Genomic DNA, 21,008 nt, shown 5'->3' with positions numbered 1-21,008 from the left:
CGCACAGCACACCTCTGGTGGATACAGCTGAATCTCCTAGGCGCCTAGAGAAAAGGCTACTACGAGAAATCGAAGTTCATATCGTACCGTCCCTGTCACACACAAACATCACGCCTGTATTTCCAAATGGGGAAGGCAGAGCACACGAAACGTAACCGCTTCGGAGCCACTTCTAATTTTAGGTTTTAAGTTTGACAAAAACGGTACAATAGTGACAGGTTGCTAACTTGCTAGCCTGTCACCTACGGTATACCTTAACCTATATCCTCAGTCGCCTCTTACGACATCCACGGAAGAAATGGAGAGGTGTAATTCTTACCCGACACCACACGGGATAACCCTGTCCCTGTCCCTGTCACTCTCGTATTTAATAATATTAGCGTCAACGGGACGGCAAGATACGAAGTTAGAATTTTGCACTTCGTGGTTTAGGGTCTGGTTGACACCTAGCGCACGTGCCCGCTATCAATTGTTTCCGCAGCTTAGCTCGACCCGAGACAGCGATCTGTGTCGAACAGCTTCATTCGTTTCAATTTACAAGACAGATTCTTCTCAATATACCCGTACTCAAATCTGTGTAAAATACAGCGACGTTCTTTGAAAACTCTAGGCTTAGCTATTTAAGCAGTCCAATAATTGAAGTTTTGACAACATTGATAAAATGATGCAGTGTCAATTTCGTAAAAATATGTATGTATGTTCCGGACTAGCAGTTGCCCGCGATTCCGTCTGCGTAGAATTCGTTTATCGCTATCCCGCGGGAACTATGCAATTTTCGGGAAAAACTATCCTATGCCTATCCCCGGGACTCGAAACTATCTGTATACAGAATTTTGTCTAAATCGGATAACATCGGTAACAAACAAACAAACAGAATACAAAGTTTCGCATTTATAATACTAGTTTACCCGCGGCTTTGCACGCGTAAACTATTCGATCTGGTAGTTACAATTGAAATTCCGGAATTTCACAAAATTCCCCTGGGAAATCCCAAAATTTATATCGTGATCTTCATTGAGGTTGTGTTTAGAACAACACTGTACAAAATTTCATGACTCTTAACCCAGCAGTTGAAATTTCAATATTTTATCCCTATCCCTTGGGAATATCGGAATAAAAAGTAGCCTATGTGTTATTCCAGTTATCTACGTACCAAATTTCATGCAAATGCGCCCAGCCGATTTAGCGTGAAGGAGTAACAAACACACACACACACACACACACACACACACACACACACACACACACACACACACACACACACACCTAGCTACACACACAAACTATTGCATTTATAATATTTAGTCGTAGTGGAAAGTGGGATAACACAAGCAAGATCCGTATTTTGCGTACACAACAATAACATATGAAAAAAAAAACTCCAGTTAAGAAATGCTCCGCAGAGATAATTGATTTCACAAAAAAAATTGTTGTTCCAGCGGAAATCGAGGAGTTGTACTGCTTCCACTACAAGTCGACGCCCGAGGACCTGCCCAAGTCTGCCGGGTGGAACTTCTTCGACGTCCAGACAGAGTTCCAACGGATGAACGTGCCCAACGAACAGTGGGTGCTCTGCACTGCCAATAAAGACTATGAGGTGACCACTTTAACAACTTCACTGTCCCCACACAATGTTTTTATTTAACAATCCCACGGGCACCCTTTATGTTAGGTAAGGGTTTTTTTCTACACGTCCATACTGCTCGAACTGGGGCATTGAGCCACGTTTGGGTAACACATTAATACTCGCGAAAAACGTTACCTCTCCTTGCAGTCGGGTAAAAACGAGTCGTATAAGACTCTTGAGCTTGTCCCAAAATACTCTATGAAATCATAATGACTCCTTGGACAGGGAAGTTGTTAATATCAGTTGACTGCGTCTTGCATCCAAAGCATGATACCTAACTCACGCTTCCCTCGTTCTCTGGGTTGCTTATTCTTCACTCTACGGTAGGTAGGTACTGCCGTAAATTCTGTACTGGCCCAAAACCTAGCTACTCATAAAAAAATGAGAAGGATGGGATGGGAAATGATCAACACCGGCCATGAGTACCAACAACTCAAGGACTCATTGGTCTGTTGCCGGTCTTTAAAGCAAGTATAAGCCGTGTTCTTGAAAGCCTTGGTGTCACATTTATCTGGAAACACTGCTGACAGAAGATAATTCCACAATTTCACTATACGTAGCAGGAAGTGCCGAAGGAAACGATCAATGTTAGACCGCCATTCATTACGTGCTAGGATAGGACCTATGCTAGCTGATGCGGTTTGCACGGTGCGGGTGGACTGGACGCCTATTGAAAACTAGTACGAGCAGCGCTAACTGCATGCGTCGCGTGCATAGGGTTTTATCTGCATTCGCGCCCGCAGGCGTGGCGCGCTCAGTGCACCCGCGCTAGCTTTGGCCTTTATTGGTTTCAGCTATGCGACACATATCCCAGCGAGATCTACGTGCCCGCACGAGCCTCGACGGCCGTCCTGCTGGGCAGCGCCAGCTTCAGGTCGCGCGGGCGGCTGCCGGCGCTGGCTTACCTGCACCACAACAAGGCGGCCATCGCGCGCTGCAGCCAGCCGCTCAGCGGGTTCAGCGCAAGGTGAGCAACGATGCCTAACACTCGCAGCTGGGCAGTGCCAGCGTCAGGTCGCGCGGCCGGCTGCCGGCACGAACCTAATTGACATACATAACATCACCACGCATAATATAAAAATGGTATAACACTTAACAGGCATAAAAATGAATACACATAGTGTAATTTCGCATTGGCCACCGATTGCGCGTGTGGTGGTTGAACTGTAAGGCGCTCAGCTCATGTTCAATCCATACTAATATTAAAAAATGCGGAAGTGTGTGTGTGTTTGTATGTTTGTCCGTTTTTCACGTTGAAACGGAGCGACGGATCGACGTGATTTTTGGCACAGAGATAGTTTATGGGCCAGAGAGTGACATAGGGAACTTTTTATCCCGGAAAAATGCACAGTTACCGAGGGAACGCGCGCGATAACCGAATTCCACGCGGACGAAGCCGCGGGCAAAGGCTACTTAATAAATGGTTAGGGATTAAAATCATTCCATGAAACGTTTATGAGTGTTCACAGACTTCCTAGTTAGGGAATATATTATTTTCTCGTGTTTATTTACTTTTTTTTTTCAGGTGTATGGAAGACGAACAGATGCTTGATCTCATAAGGCGAGCGAATCCGAATTGCGGCTACATGTATGTCGTGGACACTAGGCCTCGGGTGAGTTGGCTCTATTTTACATATTTTAATGTTTATGTAACCGATGGCCTTAAATATTAATCAATAAGAACGTTTGTGACCTGTTGGAATGAAGTAGATACTGCGCGCTCCATTGTGCTTACGGATCACACGGGTACGTAAGGTCCACCCTATAAGTACAAGGGAGCACTTAATATAAGCATTATCCGCTATGTAAAGTCGAGGTTAAAAAAATCTTGACACTTTAGTACCTTGTCGCTGACACTTTATGTTTGAACTTTTGTATAAAATTGACAGAAAGCATACAGTGACAAAGTACTAAGTTTTCTGAAATTCCTGAGTAAAATAATAAATATTATATTTAGTCCGTCAGTTAGTGTTATCAACAACATATAGGACACGTAATTTTTCTTTTGTCAATCAAAAAAAAATTACAACGGCCTTACCCCATTTTTAAATGGTCATAAATGGCCCCTAAAGTGAACGTAAGTGTGAAGTCAAACGGAAATTTAAACGGCTATAATGTCCACTGGGTCCCTAGTGAAAAAGTGGTTAATTCTGCAGAAGTTGAACAGCTGATTTTGACTTCAACCCCTATACACATAAAATAGAAAATAGCGTAATTTCTGCAGACTTAACGCCTTTTTTTACTAGGGTCCCAGCATTGACAAAAGAAAAATATCGTAATTTTGAAAACCCAACTTGCGGACTAATTATATGTTTTATAGGACTGATGCCTGCCTTTTTCCGTGGTACCTATTGTATTTAACTTTAAATGAATATCGTTTACTTGCATCTCAGCAGTGGGTGGATGTGGGCTGATTTCATTAATTAATGTATACTTTCATCCACAGATAAACGCAATGGTAAATCGCGCAGCCGGCAAGGGCTATGAAAACGAGGCGTTCTACGAAAACATCAAATTCCAGTTCATGGGTATCGGGAACATACACGTTATGAGGAAGAGCTTGCAAAAACTTGTGGAAAGTGAGTCACTTTTTCTATATTATTGTAATAATAACAAAAAAGTTTTGGGTTAGTATCTCTAAGCTCTAATTATTATTTACTTTCTTGCTCACAGCGAGAGGGAAATATGATTTTAAGAGCAAAACAGATAGGTACCTACAGAAATCAATCTACATACAAAGTGCGCTCGAGCAACGCACACATAGACACTGCTCATGGATACGATATCTCGGACCGGTTGGGACCACTGCGAGCGCGAGTGTCATCCGCTTGAGACACGCGTCTGTGAACTTTTTGTGCAATAATGGGGAATGCGAATTTATTACACTTTAAAATATAATAATCTTACATTTCGCCAATGTCGAAATCGCCGCAAGATATTTTCTGTGACATATTTGTAATATAACAATGACATTAATAATAAAATATTTTAGTTATTATTAATTTATATTTCCATTCTTCCCGTTCCATTCTCAACAATAAGGGGCTGTTTCACCATCCATTGATTAGTGTTAACTGACGGTTAAATGTGAGACCGTATCTATTTATTTTGTTCGAATAGACGGAGAGGGCATCACATTTAACCGTCTATTAACACTAATCAATGTATGGTGAAACAGCCCCTAAATCTAACAACTAGATACGAGTGCCACTACCACGACAGTTTTTTGTGCATAAGCCATAGTTGACAACCCTAGAGCGACCGCCGAGTGTAGATAGGAAAGTGAAGTACTTATACATACATGAGATTGACTTCTGTACTTATCTGTTTTGTGTTTTAAGTTTTAAACTTCCCGAGTCCAGACATTTTTTAATAAACTTTGTGCTTAAGACCTAGACGTGGTATACCTGCTTTGTTATTTTGGACATTGTTTCAAAATTCTTAGAATTCTTTATTAAATTAACAATGTTTATACTTTATAAAAGTACTTACATTCGGTCGTTATTCTTAGTGTTGATTGGTCTTTTATAAAGTACGCGAGGACTTAGGAGGTTAAGTCCGCGCCGTCTATTATTTGAAGGTAGCTCTTATAGGACAAACAATAAGAAAAAATCTAAAAATGTTAATTTTCAATTACAGCTTGCGAACAGAACTCTCCAACAATGTCATCATTTCTAAGCGGGTTGGAGTCGTCGGGATGGCTAAAACATATAAAGTGAGTTTTGTACCCAATTAATACAAAGCAGTGACATAATTTAATATTGTCTTACTGGTACTCTATTGGTCTATAAGCCGCTTGCTTGTATTCCATTTATCATAAAAAAACCGGGTCCAAAAAAAAGGGTCCGAAAGGTCTTAAGTGCGGTTTCCACCGCGAGCGGAGCGGACGTATTAATGACTTAGTTAAACGTAACGATCGGCTGAATGAAAGTAGTCGACCTAGAATTTGTTTTACCACGCTAAGGTTTAATGTCATTTGTAGCGCTTAACCTTTTCGACGCCAACGACTCGTAAGTTTAGTGTCATTTGGTGCAAATGGAAAATGGACAACTCTGAATTATACCACAGAATAAGTAATAGTATATACAAGTTCAGAAGCATGTGACAATCAGCCTTACGCCCGGTTTACATTGCGAGGTCACAAACCAAACGAGTTAGACATTATCGATCGAGCACCGCAGTGTCATGCTACTGGAACGAATTTACTAGAATAATGTGAACCGGGCATTATTGTTTTATTTCTGAAGAAGGAACTGTCATTAAAATTGGTAAAGCATTTTCTTGGTCGACTAAAAGGGTCAAAACTAGTGTGAGGTACTTTATGGATGACCCCTTAGCTTACCTTATGTCAACTATTGTCAACGGTTCAGTGCCAGATTTTAGGAGAACAAAAAAATGTGAATCGTCAAACGCTTCCCGCAGATCGATATTGGACACGTCCCAGTGGATAGCGTCGGCGATACAGTCGGGCGTGTCTGTGTGCGTGCACTGCAGCGACGGATGGGACCGCACCGCGCAAGCGTGCTCGCTGGCCGCGCTCTTACTGGAGCCACACTACCGCACCATCAACGGGTACCAGGTGCGTGAGGCGTGTCTGTGTGTACACTGCCGCGCCGGCTGGACCGCACCGCGCAAGCGTGCTCGCTGGCCGCGCTCTTACTGGAGCCACACTACCGCACCATCAACGGGTACCAGGTGCGTGAGGCGTGTCTGTGTGTACACTGCCGCGCCGGCTGGACCGCACCGCACAAGCGTGCTCGCTGGCCGCGCTCTTACTGGAGCCACACTACCGCACCATCAACGGGTACCTGGTGCGTGAGGCGTGTCTGTGTGTACACTGCCGCGCCGGCTGGACCGCACCGCGCAAGCGTGCTCGCTGGCCGCGCTCTTACTGGAGCCACACTACCGCACCATCAACGGGTACCAGGTGCGTGAGGCGTGTCTGTGTGTACACTGCCGCGCCGGCTGGACCGCACCGCACAAGCGTGCTCGCTGGCCGCGCTCTTACTGGAGCCACACTACCGCACCATCAACGGGTACCAGGTGCGTGAGGCGTGTCTGTGTGTACACTGCCGCGCCGGCTGGACCGCACCGCGCAAGAGTGCTCGCTGGCCGCGCTCTTACTGGAGCCACACTACCGCACCATCAACGGGTACCAGGTGCGTGAGGCGTGTCTGTGTGTACACTGCCGCGCCGGCTGGACCGCACCGCACAAGCGTGCTCGCTGGCCGCGCTCTTACTGGAGCCACACTACCGCACCATCAACGGGTACCAGGTGCGTGAGGCGTGTCTGTGTGTACACTGCCGCGCCGGCTGGACCGCACCGCACAAGCGTGCTCGCTGGCCGCGCTCTTACTGGAGCCACACTACCGCACCATCAACGGGTACGAGGTGCGTGAGGCGTGTCTGTGTGTACACTGCCGCGCCGGCTGGACCGCACCGCGCAAGCATGCTCGCTGGCCGCGCTCTTACTGGAGCCACACTACCGCACCATCAACGGGTACCAGGTGCGTGAGGCGTGTCTGTGTGTACACTGCCGCACCGGCTGGACCGCACCGCGCAAGCATGCTCGCTGGCCGCGCTCTTACTGGAGCCACACTACCGCACCATCAACGGGTACCAGGTGCGTGAGGCGTGTCTGTGTGTACACTGCCGCGCCGGCTGGACCGCACCGCGCAAGCATGCTCGCTGGCCGTGCTCTTACTGGAGCCACACTACCGCACCATCAACGGGTACCAGGTGCGTGAGGCGTGTCTGTGTGTACACTGCCGCACCGGCTGGACCGCACCGCGCAAGCATGCTCGCTGGCCGCGCTCTTACTGGAGCCACACTACCGCACCATCAACGGGTACCAGGTGCGTGAGGCGTGTCTGTGTGTACACTGCCGCGCCGGCTGGACCGCACCGCACAAGCGTGCTCGCTGGCCGCGCTCTTACTGGAGCCACACTACCGCACCATCAACGGGTACCAGGTGCGTGAGGCGTGTCTGTGTGTACACTGCCGCGCCGGCTGGACCGCACCGCGCAAGCATGCTCGCTGGCCGCGCTCTTACTGGAGCCACACTACCGCACCATCAACGGGTACCAGGTGCGTGAGGCGTGTCTGTGTGTACACTGCCGCTCCGGCTGGACCGCACCGCGCAAGCATGCTCGCTGGCCGCGCTCTTACTGGAGCCACACTACCGCACCATCAACGGGTACCAGGTGCGTGAGGCGTGTCTGTGTGTACACTGCCGCGCCGGCTGGACCGCACCGCACAAGCGTGCTCGCTGGCCGCGCTCTTACTGGAGCCACACTACCGCACCATCAACGAGTACCAGGTGCGTGAGGCGTGTCTGTGTGTACACTGCCGCGCCGGCTGGACCGCACCGCGAAGGCGTGCTCGCTCGAAAAAAGAGGGGTTAGATACTGTCAAAATATATTGACGCTCTGTCACCCCTAATCCAGATTTAACAAAGTTTTTTTTTAACCTTAGATCGTGCTTGCGGCCTTTAGAGATTTCAATACTTACGCATCATGTGAATTCGCTAGCTAATGTACGCTAATGTGGTATTTCTTTCCAGGCGCTGATTGAGAAGGACTGGCTGTCGTTCGGGCACAAATTCACCATGCGCTGCGGGCACGTGGCGTGCGACGGGCGGGAACGCTCGCCCGTGTTCACGCAGCTGCTAGACTGCACTTGGCAGCTGCTGCGGCAGAGCACCGAGGTAATTGCAGCGACGCCACTAGGGCAGGGCTGGTTGGTCGGGCACAGTTCACCAGTTGCTAGACTGCATCTGGCAGCATAGACGTACATTAGGTCAGTTCCAGGGTAGGCAGTATTTCACCGCAGCATCGCACACTAGGCACTGCCTACCTTGCTGCCTGCTCAATGCACGCCAATGTGGCATCTACTTCGGCAGAAGCCCTACCCACGGTAACTGCAGCGACGCCACTAGGGCAGGGCTGGCTGGTCGGGCACAGTTCACCAGCTGCTAGACTGCACCTGGCAGCATAGGCGTACATTAGGTCAGTTCCAGGGTAGGCAGTATTTCACCGCAGCATCGCACACTAGGCACTGCCTACCTTGCTGCCTGCTCAATGCACGCCAATGTGGCATCTACTTCGGCAGAAGCCCTACCCACGGTAACTGCAGCGACGCCACTAGGGCAGGGCTGGCTGGTCGGGCACAGTTCACCAGCTGCTAGGCTGCACCTGCCAGCTGCTGCAGCAGAGCCCCGAGGTAACTGCAGCGGTGCCGTATGTTTTGCGGCATCGAAGTAACGTTAGCCGGAGCTGGTGTATGTAAAGGATGTCCCAAAAAGGACGCAAGATTTGAAATTGATGAAAAACACATTTTTTTTCGTTATAATATATTTATATATAAAATCTTGAAATACATAAAATAGGGTTATTTGTGGAATAATACGTCAGGCAAATGTCCTCCTAGGCTTTGCTGGCACATACGCACTCTTTTGTCAAAATTTTCTATGATCATTTAGCATAGATGCGGCTGAATTTATCCAATGCAGCGTCGAATTTCCTCTTTTAAAGCATTGCCATTTGACGGCTTGTTTTTGGACGACCAGTGGAATGAACATCATGAATTGATTCCACTCTCCCTGAATTTTGCAACCACTCTGCTCACAGTTGATGAAGTCAAGTCAATATTCCGACCATATTTTGCACGGAATTTTCGAACCGTACACGCCAAACTTCTTTTGAAATATTGTTCAATAATAAAAACGCGTTGATCCTTCGTATAACCCGCCATTTTTACAAACCCTAAACATTCAGCTGTCAAATAGTTTTTTTTTAGGGTTGCCAGCACTAAAATACAAAAATGGCGGCAAATTGAAATCTTGCGTCCTTTTTGGGACACCCGATATAATAGCGTCGCATAATTTTCGCAAGTCATAATGTATGTAACCTTTGCAAGAAACCGTAAGTTTTTGTGAAATTTTTAAATGGTCACACTTTAGAAAACTGTACGTTAGGTTAGGTTTGTTCTATAGCAATTCTGAACAGTTATTGGATTCAGAGTAAAAATAGTTATGACAAACAATCATTCTGACAAATATTACATTCGGACGGATAAGTATGCGGGAATGCAATCCCGATCTCGCGGGGTCCCGATCTCGCGAGATCTCGTGTAATTTTTCGGGATCAATCCCGAAGCATAATATGACGAGATCCCGTTCGAGATTGCCGGGATTGGGCGGCAGTGGTCTGCAAACTCTGCGAGCGTCTAAAAGTCCTTTTACACGTGTATCCACGAGCTTAGATAAATTAGAGTCAGTCATAAAAAAAAGGATTTATTTGAGTGTGAAGGAACAAGGGGGAGATTTTAGCAGTTTGCATTATAATTGTTTAGTCACGCTGTTGCCATTGCCAACCAGTGTTGAGTCGGAGAGGGCATTCTCAGCAGCTAGGTACATTGCAACGGACATTAGATGCCGTTTAGCAGATAGCACTCTTAATAAACTTTGTTTTTTAAGAAGCTACTTTTAAAATCACCTGTAACTACTTTCTAATCTCCTTGAGTTATACTTTTTGTTTTGATTATGCTAACTTCCAAAAAATACTTTAATTATTTTGTTAGTAGTAATATTGAAGAATAAAGGTTTTTGTTTTCTTTCAAATAATATTTTGTTTTAAATAACCTCACTATCACAACCAAGCAGTTTTCATCGTTTTCAGTCATCCAAACTTTATTTTTTGAAACTATACGAGATCCCGAAAATTACGGGATCTCGCAGGATTGATATTTCTGATCCCGCGGGATCTCGAATTTTCGAACTCGAGTCGGGATTGCATTCCCTATATGCGAGCCGATATGGACCATATTCGGCAACATTTCAGAACGATTCTTTTTTACAGGCGTTCCAGTTCAACGAGCGTTTTTTGTTGACGCTACACGACCACGTCCACGCGTGTCAGTACGGGACGTTCGTCGGGAACTGTCAGAAGGACCGACGGGACCTTAGGTAATATACAGGATGTTTGGCAGTCGGCTGTAGGGGTTTTAGGCTGCGTTCCACCAGTCATGTGCGAGGATGTGTTGCGAGGAATGTTTGTCATGAACCAATAGAAAAGCGTCATTTGCCTATCCTCGCGCAGCACAGCTCTAGTGGAAACAGTTGAGCGGAGCGAGGCGAGGTAAATTAAGCGTTCCTATTTATTGGTTCATGAAAAACACATTCCTCGCAAGTTATTAGACATGGGTAATCTCGACTCCGAGAAGGGATCTGATTCACTAAATCCAGCTCCGGTATCGGCACCGACTCCGCTTATCGACTCCGACTCCTTTATTGACTCCGGAGATTTTGAGCGATTATTAGTTTGTCCATGGCCGATCCGGCTCGGTTCAGTACCAAGGTACATACAGTAGGGCTACTACGAAAATCGAAGTTCGTAACGTACCGTCCCTCTCACACTCATAATAATAATAATAATTTATTTCAGTTTACAACAAAATGGTGTACAAAACAATAATTGAGGCCTTCTAGTAGGCATACATAATGCCTGTAACAGAAGACTCCGCTCTTCCGAAGTATATATGTTGTTACATTTTGATGTTAAAGAATACTAAAAAAAAAAACTGAATCTTAAGAATAAACTTAAGTATGTACATAAAATATTTGTATCATGTATAAAATACTCATATGAAATAATAAGGGTGAAGTCACATCTATCAGCATCGAATCGCATTTAGTAATACAAAAACGCAATATTGTATGAAGATGCGTCCGCATCAATTCACCCTTCCGCATGCGGACGCATCTTCATACAATAATGCGTTTTTGTATTACTATATGCGATTCGATGTGACTTCACCCTAATAGTGTCAGCACTCGATTTTCGAATTTCGTAGTAGCCCTACTGAAGTACCGATTCGTCCTAATGACTTTTTATCTGTGAGACTTCGGATATACTTACTACTGGCTAACCGGCTCCGGGGAGCGGCTCTGAAATTCGTATCATGCATCTATCTCTTAATTAATGCTATTAAAGTGAGCGGGACTGTGGAGTGCTGAATCGCCGACCGCGAATCGCTCGATCTACTTATTAGGTTGGTTGGAGTTAGTAACTCCTCGGAGTCGATAACATTTGAAAGGAGTCGATAAGGGATTCGGATCTTTTGAATCTTCAGATCCTGATTTACCCATCTTTACAACATATCCTCGCACATCTCTGGTTGAAACGAAGAGATGATAGTTCGGGTCATTCTGAACATTTTTCATATATATTTTCACATAATTTTTGAAGATTTTTGGTCTCTAAAGTGGCCAATGGCCAGAGTTGTACAGGTTTTTCCTGGGCCAGATGGAAAGGTTAGAGCGCTTTCCATTGGAACTGCTAAAGGTTCCACAATTCTTACTATTATTTATAAGATAGCTGTACTCCCCATAGAGACGGACTAAAACATATACTGAGCGGCCCTCAAATGCCTCAAATGTAAGAAAAGGAAATAGGTAATTTTGTATGTAGAGTGAATAAAGTTTATCGCCGCTAAGTATATATTTGATGTCATAAGATCTCAGTTGTTTTATATATAGGAATAAATAAAACCATGTTTAGAAATAAGTTAAATTTTATCATCATCGTTCTCGCGGTGTGGAACATGTACGATACCGTAGGTACATATATAGAAAGCATGTTAAGTAAATATGTAAGTAGATATAGTTCAAGTTAGTTGTACCGCAACCGCCCACGCAATAGCATCTAAAAATTGTATGAAAACTGGGAAGTGGAAATACAGATCCTTTTAAATTTATGTTCGGCGTTTCCTTCAAACCAAGACCTGCGCCGTTCAGATACTGTCATTTAGTATAATAATAAGTTTAACGGTTTTTGAGATAGTGTCTTTCTTTCTAACGATTGTATAAATATGTATTTTGTAACCGCAGGTTGTCCGAGCGCACGTTCTCTTTATGGGGCTACATGGCGAATCACCTGAACGAGTACAAAAACCCACTCTACAACCCCAAAGCGCATCCCGACGCACTCAAACCTGATCTCAGCGCGCAAAGCATCAGGTAAATCATCACGCAGTCATGATGTTTCAAAGCATATTGAATAAAATGCAATTGTATTGTATTATAAAACTTTTTATCTACACCCATATAGTAAATCCTCAATTATGTGTTCAAAAACCATAGGTAATGACCAGCATTACGACATTGGATTCTATTATGAACACGGCTGTATCGAGATTTCATACATCATTACAGCACAGGTTGCGCCGCGACCACGTGCAGCAGCAAATCGTGGGGCAGACATACCTACCTAGTTAGAGTTAATGCAGGTCATTCTCAATGGTTCTTGAACACATGATAGAGGATTTAATATATGGATATAGATAAAATATTGTATGCAACTGTACGTAATTAGGCCTTCAAACACTCATGTGACCCTATTATGAAACGAGGCGTATATCACACTCGTGTTTTAAGGACCCCTATTACGATACAGTTGCATAAAATACTATTATTGTACATAAAACACATGATATTAACAGAAAACAGGATCATACGATGTACAAAGGCGAACTCGCTTAAAGGGGTATCTTCCATTTAACCTTTGAACGATTAATCTGTATTGTACAGTCCTTACTTAGGACTAGTAAGAAAGGATTAAACGTTGATTGACTTTATCTGTCACATATACGTCATTATGACGAAACCGGCGTGAAGAATACGCTACCTTACTTACTACCAGAGGCCTTATTGTCTAACGCGCGGGCTCTTGCCATCGGTTTCACCATCTCTTTCTGTCAACATCTTACACCGTTAGACAGAAAGAAATAATGAATGCGATAGCAAGCGGCCGCGCGGTAGATAATACGGCCTCAGGGCGCAGATTACGCCACGGTTTGCGGTCTAGCCAGCTCTTGCCAGCCTTCGACCCCGAGGTCCGAAAGGTCTTACAGGACCTCGTCCCTCCAGCGGTACCTGGGACGACCAACCGGTCTATGTACGTCCACTCAGTCGTCCCAAGTACGGTCTCTTCACGGCTCGATCCTCTCCCAACCTTTCTACGTGGCCGAGCCACCGGAGTCTGGACGCCTTGGTCTCTCCTATAACATTGGGCTCAGATACGCTCCCTGACGATTATTATTATTATTTACTAGAGTACCCGCAGCTTCGCACGCGTAAACTATTGGGTATGGTAGTTACAATTGCAATTCCGGGATTTTACAAAATTTCATGACTCCAAACCCAGCGGTTGAAATTTCAAGATTTCATCCGTATCCCGTGGGAATATCGGAATAAAAAGTAGCCTATGTGTTATTCCAGACGTCCAGCTATCTACGTACCCAATTTCATCCAAATGCGTCCAACCATTTCAGCGTGAAGGATTAACAAACATACACACACAAACTTTCGCATTTATAATATTGGTAGGATAGGATAACTATTAACGTGTCGCATGTCGCGTCAGGTTTTGGCGCGGCATGTACTGCCGGCACGAGAGCGGGGTGCACCCGCGGGAGCCGCTCGGCGACCTGCTGCCCGCCGCCGCAGACCACTGCTCCGCGCTCGACCACCACATCAATTACTTGGCCAAGGTACCAGCCCAAAGGCTAACGAAGCGGTAACGTTTCGTGTGCCCTACCTACCTCATGTGGGAATACAGGCTTGATCTTTTTGTGTGCGTGCGTGCGTGCGTGCTTGTGTGTGTGTGTGTGTGTGTGCGCGTGCGTGTGCGAGCGCGCGTCTGTGTGTGCGCGTGCGTGCGCGCATCTGTGTGTGTCCGAGTGCGTGCTTGTGTGTGTGTGTGTGTGCGTGCGTGCGTGCGTGCGGTCGTTTGTGCGTGTGTGTATGTGTGTGTGGTAAAGCCGTAGTACTGTCGAACCGACAGAATCGTGCGTGACCCACCGTGGAACCTTTTCGTAGAGGAAGTCATAGTGATATCGCATTGCTTGACAAGGGAATTCATTGTGACATTTGTGACATTTACTGTGAGAACTTTCTATGGTGGGTCAGGAATCAAATGGTTCGACTGTACCTACTTATCATTATAAATTGTGCTCAAATAGTTTTGTTTCGCAGAGGATAACTACGTTCAAGAACCTTCTGTCAGGCAAGAAGGAGAAGAGCAAAGAAACAACCGTCGTCAACTACCAGAATGGGAACGACGACGCCGTCGAAATAGAAACCAAAACGGAGCAGCTGCAGATTGATAACAAGTTGGTACAGACCTTTTGAATAATGTATATATTATGTATTTTGAATAATAAATGTTTTTCGATCGTGTTTTGTCGGATAAGTTCGTTTTTATCTTGCTTTCTCAATCGGGGATGACCATTTCGAGATAAATGCTTTTTAACTCGTTTTCTGTAGTTATTTAATTTAAATATAATGTAATGAAGGCCCGGAATTTTGCGTGCGGCTATTGATATGTTGTAGGATGAGAGCAGCGCTTTTTATCGATGTTATCGACAAATTGATAGTTTTTTTTTTCATTTATGTTTTTATTAAATAAAACCTTAAACTTTTCGATGATAAGTCCTTTTTTCAGCGGTCAATGGTCCGTTTAAATTGCTTTATTGATATCACTATAGTTACGAATACCTTTATATTTTATAACTTGAGAAAACATCCCTCTAAGCTACCATGCTACCACCATCTTGCTCGCTAATCCTGCCGTGAAGCAGCAGTGCTTGCACTGTTGTGTTTCGGCATGGAGAGTAAGACTGCCGGTGAAATTACTGGCACTTGAGGTATCCCATCTTAGGCCTCTAGGTTGGCAACGCATCTGGAATACCCCTGCCTGGTGTTGCAGATGTTTATGGGCGGTGTGATCTCTTACCATCAGGAGACCCACTTGCTCGTTTTCCATCCAGTCGAATAAAAAAAAGCCGACGCCGCGCTTGCGCACGCAATTTAACGCGTGTCAGTACTAATCAGTCCCATATATTTATTATGGTCGCGTGGCGTCGCGTTTTTATAGTATCTTTCCGCCTTTACACTATCACGATAAATAGTTATTTGTGTCACAAGGGAGCAAAATGGTGTATTTACGGCGAGGGCGTATATTGAATCCAGAATGTAGCGAAGGATTCTACAATAGTAGAATCCTGAGCGTAATGAGGGATTCAAATGTTAACGCCCAAGATGAAAATAATTTTGCTCCCTAGTGGCTCATACAACTTTTCACACCGAGTATTAAGAAACTTGAAGAAAAAAAATCTAAATATAATTAAAAAACAACCAGCATAGAAAATGGCGTGGCTTTACAATTATCAACTTCAAAAAATGGCATTTGCAATAAAACACTTAGAAAAGCCTTGAACAGAAAAGTTGCACTTTGCTCCCTCTCGACAGGGAGGAAAAGTTACTTTTCTGAAGGAGAGGTGTGAAAAATGTATTACCGTCCCGCGTACTCTGTCCTTTCAGGTTGATATACGACGAGAGTTCCTCCCTGACGGAGCTGGAGTGTGCCAATCACGACCACCCGTTGAAGGACGCGGCGGCCGCGCGCCCGGACCGCATACCGCTCATCACGGAGGTACGCCGCACTCACGGTTCCTAATTAACTTTAACCTCTTCACCTCCCTAGTAATTTAGTCGTGACAGCCAACGGATTGCCTTTGCCTCACACGCCACGGTCATCTATACATGACCTAAATTAATCCAATTAAGATTGTTTTTTTTGGAGTCTTCTTGTATTTTTTATTTCAACTCCATATTTTTGTTACTTTTACGGTCATCCCGTAAAATCCATATCGAAAATACAAACTGAAAGATGCACAGAAAAACCTGAAAAAGAGACCAGCGCTGGGAATCGAACCCAGGTCTTCACCGCTACACCACCACTGGACAGAAGTACAGACAAGTTTTTCGATGAGGGCTTTAGCATAGGTGTCGCTAATGTCGCTGCTTAAGTGACTAAATAAGAAACAAACAAAAGCTGAGATATGTGGTGCACAGGAGAAATTCGTGTCTGTACTCCTGTCTAGTGGAGGTGTAGCGGTATAGCACGCAGCACGGAATGCTGAGGACCTGGGTTCGATTCCCAGCGCTGGTCTCTTTTTCTGGTTTTTCTGTGCATCTATGTTTCAGTTTGTATTTTCGATCTAAATTAATCCTTCTGCAATGGAATTAAAAATCAAGTTGATTTGTCGCTGGTTTTACTGTGGCGTACAGCACTCACTTAGTTGGTTTTGTGGCGGTGAAGAGGTTAAAAGCGGTTTCGCACTACAACCGCATTCAGGCTCCGTTTCCACCTTTAATGTGCGAGGATGTGTTTTGCGAGGAATGTGTTTTTCATGAAACAATAGAAACGCTTAATTTATCTCGCCTCGCTTCGCTCAGCTGTTTTCCACTAGAGGTGCTGTGCGAGGATAGGTAAATGAAGCGTTTCTATTGGTTCATGAAAAATACGTTCCTCGCAACGCATCCTTTGCACAGTTTCGGTGGAAACGCAATCTAAGAGCGGTTTCGCACTACAACGGCAACGATAAGAATTCGATCCAATTTTTCGTTCGCTCAATTCAAATGTACCAAACAATTTAAATTTAATAAACAATTTAGAATGTAAGAAAATTGCAGTGCCCTAACTATGCTACTACTACCTTTTGTATGATTCCGTCAATCGATTTCTCTCCGATCAATGCGTTGCGTACAGTCAACGTCATAAATAAGTGTTCATTTTTGTACCTTGTCATTTTCACGTCATGTTTGAAAAGCCATACGAAATTGTGTACCGACTGAAAGCGACAAGGTACAAAAGTGATTACTTATTTATGACGTTGATACACAACAATACTTAATATAAAAAAAGTTCTGCGACTACTCCGGACCTTCGCGGGTTTGGAACGGACGTAGTGTGGAATCGCTCTAACGTTTTTTTTATTGAGTCCACGGAAGGGTCAAAGAATAGTTTTTTGGTGCTTTATAGGAGATGGGGGCGCGCAGTCAGGAAAGAACCGTTATAGACGACTGGGAAGGATGCAAATGCAACACGCACGCTTAGGGGCTATTTCACCATGCATTGATTAGTGTTAACTGACGGTTAAATTTGATGCCGTCTCTATCTATTCGAACAAAACAAATAGAGACGGCATCACATTTAACCGTCATTTAACACTAATCAATGGATGGTGAAACAGCCCCTTAATATAACATTTTACTCTCGCTTCGTCTCCTCTTATCTTTAAAAAAAAAACTAAAAGTAATCGTGTTTCCAGAAGGCGCATGAATCTATCCCGGCGAGTCTACCGGAGCTGGAAGCTGAGGTCAACTCGGTGGCTCTGGACTGGAAGAGTATCAAAAGCGTCACCGAGTGCAGCTGTTCCACGCCGCTGGACCATTTCAGCAGAAAGGTGAACTTTATGAACATTATGTCAAGGTTCAATTTTGTTGACATATTGATTTTAGCAACGCGATTTTTTCAAAGTAGTGACGATATCTCGTATAGCATAGTTTCGTTTGACATAATTAGCGTATCGCCGAAATTCATACATCAACTCGTTTGTACAAAACTCATATCTTATAATTTTGTTTTGCCTAACGCTTTGTGTGATGTGAGAACAGACGCACTTCTATTCTAACTTTATTTTTCTGTTAGCAATTCGTGTGAGGTTTTTCTTGGAAAAAAAGTGTGATGCTTTTGCTATGCGAAATTATTATTATGCCAAGTACAGGTCGATTCACAAGAGCTGGCACGAATTGATTGAACAAACGTAATGTCATGACATTTTTGTAGAAAAATGACAGATGCTCGACGTTTTCACGTTTGTGTGAAGTTTATTCAAATAGGTAACACACAGATACTTTCATTCACTCATTCAATCCCTTCGTGCCAGCTCTTGTGAATAGGTAACAAACCGATACTTTCATTCACTCATTCAATCCATTCGTGCCAGCTCTTGTGAATAGTTAACACACCGATACACTCATTCAATCCATTCGTTCTAGCTCTTGTGAATAAGTAACACACCGATACTTTCATTCCCTCATTCAATACCATTCTTGCCAGCTTGTGAATAGGTAACACACCGATACTTTCATTCAATCATTCAATCCATTCGTGCCAAGCTCTTGTGAATAGCTAACACTCATATACTCCCTCACCTTTTACACCTCACCACGTTCACCTGTACAATTTATTTTTGTTGATATTCTAGAAGTTTCCAGGTTATCTAGTAGAATAGTAAAAATACAGGACGTCTGAAAAGTGATCGAAAATTTTATTAAATTCTACATCCCATTTATAAAAAAACGTGACCACGAAGGCGGTTGAAACGCTGGGGGGCTACCACGAAATACGAAGTTCGTATCGTAACTTCCCTCTCACTCTTGTGTTAATTAGGAGTTTTGCATTTCGTAGTATAGGGCCTGAAATATGTTGTTGTTGCCGGCAGCACCACTGCTGGGGCTGCGGGCGCTGCGTGTGCACGCGCTGCGTGTCTGCGCGCGCGCCGCTGGCGCGCTGGCGTCGCCGCGCGCCGCGCCGCTCTGCGCCGCCTGCGCGCCCCAGGCCCCCTCCCCGCTCCCCCCGCCCCGCACTAGCGTGCAGTAACTGGCTTCGCCGGCCCTCGCAGCCTGTCGCCCCGGCCATTGTCCCTTGACCGAGGGTAAATACGCCTTTTGAACACCACGCCGGGTTTGGAAATAAAAAAGTTAGTGAACGAAACCGCAACAATGGGCTAGTTTCCTACAAATCTATTTTTTTCAATCCAGGAAAATACTCAATTATACGAACTAGTATGTCAATTAAAACCGTTACGGCAACTTGGGTCTTGGGGGTTCAAATTACCGAGTAGAACGTTACAGATCTGTTCACTCACGAAGGCGCGACGTTCGAGCTACGCACACACAGACTTGTCGTATGGATACGTTTACAACTACAATTATAAAATGTGGAGGGGCGCTCCTTCCTGAGTGAACAGATTTGTATTGGCGTTATTTCCGGATCGACAAATACAGGTCGTACTTTAACCGTACCCACCCTTCGCAAGGTCCAGGAAGTGTACTTATATTGACGCGGAGTAGACCGACGCTGCAGAACCAGAATTATTGTGCTACCGTTGATTTATGAATAGAAAATACTAACCCCCTTATTCATAAACGACAATCAAACCTATTTTAGTTAAAATGCCGCTAAAATTCGTTTGTCCTTATCTGTCACTTCGACATTTGTATTTGTTAGAAAGGTACAAAGCATTTGTTAGTTAACATAGGCTTGTTAAGTTTTATGAATAAGGGGGTAAATGACCTCGACCTGAGGCCGTATTGCCTATCGTTTCTGAAGCTCGCGATCGCAATCAAATGACAGTTTTTGTATGCGAAATCTGTCATTTCATTGCGATAGCAAGCGCCAGAAACGTAAGGCAATACGGCCTCTGAATTTTATTGAAAAATCTTGCGGTAGGTAAAATAAACGCTTGTAAAAGAAGTTAAAATTATATAAGCAGATACGCCACAAATGGGGCGACTTAAAAATGATAATTAATTTTAAGCTTTAGCATAGCGCAATTTTTTTTTTTTACTTCTTTATATTTAATTGTACGAAAAGTTTTTCGGTTGTCCTAGGAGGGCCTATTTCGTAACGTTTCTAACAGGCTCGATCACAATCACATGAAGGGTCCACGGAAAGAACGTGCCCGGTCACCATTTTTAAATTTTTTATCCTCAAAATGTAAAGCTCGCAAAGTACAATGACTTACTATTGAATTAAGTAATCTGAAAACAATATAAAATATTTTTTTTTCACTTTTAAATAAATGGCAACCATAGTAACTAATTGTTCGTAATGACTAACTTTCAAACCGCTATAACTCAAAAAGTTTCTTAGGTTACTAGACACATTCCTTCCGTGGACCCTTCAAATGACAGTTTTCGCATATTAAAACTGTCATTTGAGTGTAACGTTACGCATTACGCAATAGACCATCTGAATGTCCTGGCTAATCATAAGCGTGCTATATTCAGTTGCACCTTAGCCCCCCAGCACCGAAAAACTTTTCGATTAATCAGATTTCGTCGAGCGAACGTTGTTGTAATAATTTATTGCCCATGGATTTATATTCCCATTGATTGACATCGGGCTATTTATGTTATTTACTACTTACCTACACAATGCTACCTCCACTTTGTTTACTGTTTACTTTTATAAACTAAGTCTTATGAGTCATAATATAGTGCAATAAAGAAAGGTTTGTTGATATCTTTTTTTTTTTTTTTTTTCGAATAAAGCCACTTTGGGGAGGTTCATCCATTTTGCGAAAACACGTGCAAATATGCTCTCGTGTACTTTTAGATCAGTAGTCACACTTATGATCAAGGGCATTCGATGGTCTAGAACCACATGGTCTAGTGTTCCGCAAACTTTTGTGTTCAAGGTAGGTATATCTAGGAAAACGAAATTTTTTGGTGGTGCACCATAAATGATTT

The 21,008-nt window shown here is 44.2% G+C and overlaps 1 protein-coding gene across 1 annotated transcript in view; it reads left to right on the top strand.

The window, feature by feature from the left end:
* Mtmr6 (Myotubularin related protein 6) overlaps nucleotides 1-19,134 on the top strand; it is a 188,535-nt gene extending 169,401 nt beyond the window's left edge. The window contains 15 exon segments of the mRNA XM_074098682.1: nucleotides 1,440-1,597; nucleotides 2,422-2,594; nucleotides 3,153-3,240; nucleotides 4,074-4,206; nucleotides 5,267-5,342; nucleotides 6,050-6,206; nucleotides 8,190-8,333; nucleotides 10,486-10,592; nucleotides 12,516-12,644; nucleotides 14,050-14,176; nucleotides 14,661-14,797; nucleotides 16,008-16,119; nucleotides 17,801-17,935; nucleotides 18,977-19,037; nucleotides 19,040-19,134. Coding sequence (XP_073954783.1) covers nucleotides 1,440-1,597; nucleotides 2,422-2,594; nucleotides 3,153-3,240; nucleotides 4,074-4,206; nucleotides 5,267-5,342; nucleotides 6,050-6,206; nucleotides 8,190-8,333; nucleotides 10,486-10,592; nucleotides 12,516-12,644; nucleotides 14,050-14,176; nucleotides 14,661-14,797; nucleotides 16,008-16,119; nucleotides 17,801-17,935; nucleotides 18,977-19,037; nucleotides 19,040-19,134 — 1,832 coding nt within the window.
* Nucleotides 19,135-21,008: the final 1,874 nt, after the last annotated feature.

The sequence above is a fragment of the Choristoneura fumiferana genome, chromosome 15 (assembly GCF_025370935.1).
Source record: "Choristoneura fumiferana chromosome 15, NRCan_CFum_1, whole genome shotgun sequence".
Taxonomy (NCBI): Eukaryota; Metazoa; Arthropoda; class Insecta; order Lepidoptera; family Tortricidae; genus Choristoneura; species Choristoneura fumiferana.
This window is presented reverse-complemented; position numbering and strand designations above follow the sequence as displayed.